General features: G+C 31.6%; 1 protein-coding gene across 3 annotated transcripts in view; it reads right to left on the bottom strand.

The window, feature by feature from the left end:
• The window catches only part of LOC100247126 (twinkle homolog protein, chloroplastic/mitochondrial), a 49652-nt gene extending 44315 nt beyond the window's left edge, over window positions 1-5337 (bottom strand). The window contains exons 1-6 of one of the 3 annotated variants that reach the window (XR_009464852.1): window positions 4955-5337; window positions 4713-4846; window positions 3481-3536; window positions 3323-3380; window positions 3100-3210; window positions 598-681 (exon numbers count right to left, since the gene is read on the bottom strand). Coding sequence is in view for 2 of the 3 variants with exons in the window: in XM_059734281.1 (XP_059590264.1) it covers window positions 598-681; window positions 3100-3210; window positions 3323-3380; window positions 3481-3536; window positions 4713-4846; window positions 4955-5228 (717 nt within the window). In the remaining variant the exon portion in view is untranslated. Of the gene's footprint in view, window positions 1-597; window positions 682-3099; window positions 3211-3322; window positions 3389-3480; window positions 3537-4712; window positions 4847-4954 lie in introns of those variants that run through there. The other 2 variants (XM_059734281.1, XM_059734282.1) reach the window with 2 other exon arrangements.
• Between the last annotated feature and the right edge of the window lie 758 nt (window positions 5338-6095).

Below are 6095 nucleotides of genomic sequence, written 5' to 3' on the forward strand. Positions count from 1 at the left end.
GGGGGAGTATTGAGCTATAAATAGAATAGGAGAATTATTTTCCTATTATGTTAGTTTCTTATTTCTGTAAATAGATAGTTTTATTAGTTTCCTACATCTGTAAATAGATAGTTTTATGATTTAGGAATAAATTAGTTTAGGAATAAGTTAGTTTCCTATTATGTCTCTTGTTTCCTATTTTTTCTCTTGTACTCTCTTATATAAACTGTGTATAGTCAATCTAATGGATAGAACTTATTATTTTTCATCCCATATTTTGTGTCAAATACTTGTACACACACCGCCGAAACGACATAAAAAGGAAAAAGAACAACCAAACAAAAGGGGTTAAAAAACAACCTCAACAAGAGTCCAACCAATCAACAAAACTAACTAAAGTTAGAGGATAAAAGATATCATAAATGAGCTCTATTAAATAGTTTTTTCATCACAGCACACCTTTTATAGCAAAGGTGGTACTAGAAAACTCTTAAAGTCAATTCATCCTGATCAATGTCATTGAAAAAGAGAATTCATATATACAATGAGTCCCATAATAAATCATTAAAGATAAATGAAGGTGACAATATTTTTCTTAAACTGAGTGTCAATGTGCACCTCATCGCCATATGTTTTCTGCATGACAGAATTTCTTGCCAATGTTTTTTCTGATATCATTCGCTCTCCAAAATATGCAATTAGCTGAAACAATGTCAATTAGGTAATATTAAGTATTTTGCGTAAGGCAAACAAAATAAATTTACTAAAAATGTTGTTGAACAAGACCATCATAGTTAAAAATAAAAATAAAAATAAAATAAAAACTAGTACTCAAACTTGAAATAATAGTAAGAAAATAAAACAAGGTTCCATGCCCTTTAAGGGGGAGGATTAGCTTTCTAATTAGTAACAACTAAAAATTTGACAAAAATCAAAAAGGAAAATAAATATAAATTCATCACATAAGCAAAAATAAACTTTTTCCATTTTCAACTTTGATTTTTAATCCTAAATTTTAATTAAGCATATGCACTTATTGTGTTATTATATATATATATATATATATGCCTTTATGTGTCATCTTCAAATTTCTAACTTTTTAGGTTCATCATCATTTTTTTTTTATTTTTTTTTTTTTTATTGGAAACGACACAAAGATTTATTGATAGAAAAAAAGTACAAAAGAAGGATGAGGAATCCTCCTGCCAAAGACAGCTAAACTAAAGAAAAAAACACTGAAAAACGCGCAACACTCTAAAAAGACCACTCCTTATGGAGTACATACAGCTATCCAATCAAGAAGTAACGCATTAAGGGGAGTCCCCTTAAGAACCTTGGAACAATAGGCCCAAAGAGAAGTAAGGAAAACAATAGAGTCCCATAGAGCCTCTGAATTCCTTGCTTTATCCTCAAAAATCCTCGCATTCCTTTCCCTCCACACAATCCGAATAATAGCGATGTTTGCAGCTTGCCACAAGGCTATCCCCCTCTTAGACGAACCAAATCCATTGAATTTGATGTACATCATGTCAAGGATGCTTCTCGGGGGAACCCAATCCATCTTAGCTAACTGAAATAACCTGTGCCATAACCCAATCGTCAAGGAGCAATGAAGAAAAATATGATCAGCTGATTCCCCATGCTTCATGCACAGAATACAAATATCCGGACTAAGGGCTTTGTAAGGTCTTCTCACTTGTAGCATGTCATTAGTATTCACCTTCTTGTGTGCCACTAACCAGATGAAGGACTGCACTTTGAAGGGAATTTGAGAATTCCAAACGAATTTAGAAGGAAAAACCTGAGGAGGACCAAAAAATTGGGATAAAGATAGAAAGAAAGATTTAACTGAAAAAAGCCCTGAAGAAGACAAGGGCCACGATCTGGCATCTGGAACCGAAGGAGATAAATGCACTCCATCAAGAGAGCGCATGAGGCCTTCTAAGTCCTCAATCTCAGAATCTGACAAGTTACGACAGAAATTTAAATTCCAAGAGAAAGGGCGAGTAGGACCAAGAACTGAAGAAATAGGTATGTTTTTATCCAAGACTACTCTAAATAGACTTGGATATTGGGATCCCAAAGGTTGGTCCCCCCACCACAAATCTTCCCAGAAGCGAATTCTTTCCCCATTTCCTACCACAAATCGAGTAAACGAGGAAAACTCTTGAAAGACTTGAGAAATAGCCTTCCAAGGACAACGATGTGACCATCTGACTATTGTGTTAGCATCCCAACCATTGGAGTGAGAACCATAGATGCTTAGTATGACCTGATGCCATAGAGCTGATCCCTCTCTAGGGTACCTCCACAACCACTTCCCTAAAAGAGCGAGATTTCTTAAAGAAATATTCCCAAAACCCAAACCCCCTATTTCCTTCGGTTTACACACGACATCCCACCTGACTAGATGATCCTTTTTACCTTCCCCAATCCCTGACCATAAAAAATCCCTCTGCAACCTCTCGATTTTTACAGCAACTGAAGCGGGTAACTTAAATAAAGAAAGATAGTAACAGGGCATATGGGTAAGGCAAGATAGTAGCATCATCATTCCTTTTCCACAAAAGAAGAAATTAAAAAAAAAAACTATAATATTAAGTAAAAAAATTTATTTTGTAATCACCATTATTTTTATTCTCAACATTCAAATGAAAATTTTCCTATATTCATTATAAAGATAAACTTACTTGACTTCTAATAGAGCATTTAACAACAAGAATTCAGTTTTTCATATAAGATTATTTTACCTATTTCTTCTTTTTATGATCAATTTTTAATCTTTTACTATATTTTAAATGATCAACATAATAAATTCTTTTAACAAACAAAATAATAATAATTTGATTTTTTTTTAAAAATATAAAAAATGCTTTAGGATGTGAGTATCATTGTATCATAATATCATGTATTGTATCGTGTATCGTATATGTATTGTAAGATATGCTTTAAAATAAGATACGGATTGTGATACGTATAAATTTCCATAACAATTGTATTGTATTGTGTACCATAAGTTTTTAACAAATATGATTGTGTGATAAAAACACTCTTAAAAGACCAAACTGGTTAAACCATCCAATCAAGATAATTGGCAACAAGACAAGTGAAAAGGCGGACCTCCCTACATAGTGGTTCTAAACCCAGACTCTTTTCTGTGATTTCTCTTTTGGGCTTAATTTTGGTAATTTGGTTCAACCTTCCATATGATGATCTGCCATTTGCAAAGGCCTACAACCAAATGGAAAACATTAGGCAAGGGGATCTCACAACCAATAATGAATCCAAAATTTAATAGCAAAAAATAATTTTATATCAAACTTGTGTGACAAAACTATCTTACCCGTGTGTCACCTCTCCACCCACATTTTCCTCGATGACATGTCCATACAGCACAATTCCTAAAGTACTAAAAAATGTCCATAATTAGATATGGTTGGAGAACTATTGAAAAACAAAAGAAAATTTAAAATTTCGAAGGAAAAAAAAAAAGTAGCATACCCATCTAAAGTGATGACAAGAGATAAGCTTTTCTCCATTGAATAACCACCTTTACACTAAGGTGCCAAGAACAACATATAAATACATATTTTACATTGAAAATAAAAATAAATAAATAAAAGAATCAAAAAATTAAATTTACAAAAAAAAAAAAAAAAAAAAAAAAAAAAAAAACACTCTCCAAAAATGAATTTGCAAATAAAAAGCTAAAGGACAAATGAATTCACATGTATCCAGTTCTAAATGGAATCCTCCCAACATACAAAAGGTTTGTTGCATCTTGTAAGAAGCATTCTTTAGATGTTTGATCATTTTTTTCTATATAGGTGATCTATTTGCTCACTCATCATTTTTAGAGGTAAACCTTTTTTTGCAATGGGCCTCACACTTGGGAACCTGTCACAACCCCAACCCAAACCCTTACCACTTACTTAAGCCAAGCCTCAAGTGCTACTCGCTAATCTTTGTTTGAAATTGGATCCCTTCTTTTTTCTATCTCTTCTCCCTTCAGTATGAATCAAACTGTTGACCCTTAAGACAAAGCAGTAAAGGGGACAACTATTCATCCCCTATTCTCCAACTACAAAGCTCTCTTCTAACTTCAATGATTTATTTTTTTAGTTTTTCATCTTTCATCAAACATACTCAACATTTTCCAGCATTGGTGCAAGACCACCATTTATTAGCATTCATTGCCTCTCTGAAGCACTTTCTCTACCACACCTCTATCACTCAATCAAAAATTTTGTACCTTTAGATAGTGGCAACTCTTTTTAAACCAATTGTATCATCCTTTTCTTATTGAGCCAAATGAGTCGAGGGCATTAAGTTATATAGTAGTTTTCCCTTGGAAAAGGACCATAAAAAGATTTTATCACCTGTTTGACAATTTAGTCAGTTCTGAAGATAAACCATGGAAATTCTAATACCATATATAATTATCCAGTTATGTTTCAATTTGTTGATAGATCCAGGTTTGTTCTTGTTTACTAGATATAATTCAATTAGAGAATAATGCAGCAAATCAAAGCAAGAATTTGTAAGCCTATATGTTAGATTGAAGTCATCACTTATTGTTGTATAGCGGCATTAAGTGGTGAAAGTGAACGCCATGGTGAGTTGTATTCTATAACCCACTTTTGGGCGTTCCAATTCATTTATCTATAACACTCATTCAACAACAAACATAGCAGCAAAAAATAAATAAATAAATAGAATTTAGAATCATATACCGCGGGACACAGTAAGTTATCGTACTGCCCAGTTTTAAGCATTTGTGTGTCAAAGCCTATCGCCTCCAGTTTCTTCTTCAAGACGTTGAATCGAGCGGAGAAATTACTGGTGTCTTCTGGGTTCTCCGAATAAACTTCAAGAACCAAAGAAAACCAAAAAATAATTAGTGTCCATAAGCAATTCCAAAAATACAAAACAAGGCGCGCCCTCACACACATATATATGAGAAGAGAAGAAGGACCTGGTCTGGGGACATTGGAATGGGAAGTGTAAGGTAAGGCGGAGGTTTTGAGGGAGACTGGGAGGATTCTGGAGGTGGATTTTAAAGGGAATGCGGAGATGGTGACGGGTGAGTAAAGGTTTAACCTAAGAGGCAGCGTGAGAGGAGTGGATTTGAGGAGTTGTTTGGAGGCCATGATGGTGGGTGAAGAGGAGATAACTACTCTGTGTTGTTGACGAAGAAGCATTTCTGGGTCTGAGTCCCTGAGTCTGAGAAGGAGTGGCGAAAAGGGCATCAACAGAGTGTCTTGTTATTCAGCAGTGCTCCATGGCCGCTGTCCACTGAACAACTTGGGAACGCTCTCCCTACCCTCTCCTTTTCCCTCTCGCACATTACGCCTCTTAGCCTTGAAAACTTTTTAAGAAATATTCGGGTGATGACATAATCCCCTGAAAAATAATATTTACTTATTAAAAATTATAATATAACCTTACATTAACATTTTTATCCCTACATTAAAATTTAAAAAAAAAAAAAAAAAACTGTACCGTTAATTAATAGCATATTTTTTATACTTAAATTTAAATTTAATTATTTAATAAAAAAATTATAAAAAAAAATAATTTTCATCTATTTATGGTTGTGTTTGAATAAATTTTATTTTAAAACATTTATATTTATTAAATGATTATATTAATAACTAAATCATATACATTTTCTTGAAAAAAAATTAAATTAAATTTTATTCATTATTTAAAAAAAACAATATTCAAATTATAATCATGTAGAATCTGTATCAAAAACGGAAATAAGTTTATAATAAATTAATAAATTATTTATTTATTTTATTAATATTTTAATTTATTCAAAATTGAAATTTAATCTTATAATAATTTAATAAATTTATTTTTTATTTTTTAAATTTGTTCTTATTATTTTTTTCTTTTTTTTCTAATTAATAAATTCAAATATGAACTCAAATATAGATTAAAAATATTGAAATTAGAAGGATTATCACATATTTAAGCACATGTTCTAATAATAACATTTTGAATAAAAAAATTAGACATTAAATAAAAAGTAATGAATTATTTTTATAAAAATAATTAATCATAATGAATATAATTATTCTTAATTTAATTTATTATTTATTATTTAATAA

Source organism: Vitis vinifera, chromosome 18 (assembly GCF_030704535.1).
Source record: "Vitis vinifera cultivar Pinot Noir 40024 chromosome 18, ASM3070453v1".
Taxonomy (NCBI): Eukaryota; Viridiplantae; Streptophyta; class Magnoliopsida; order Vitales; family Vitaceae; genus Vitis; species Vitis vinifera.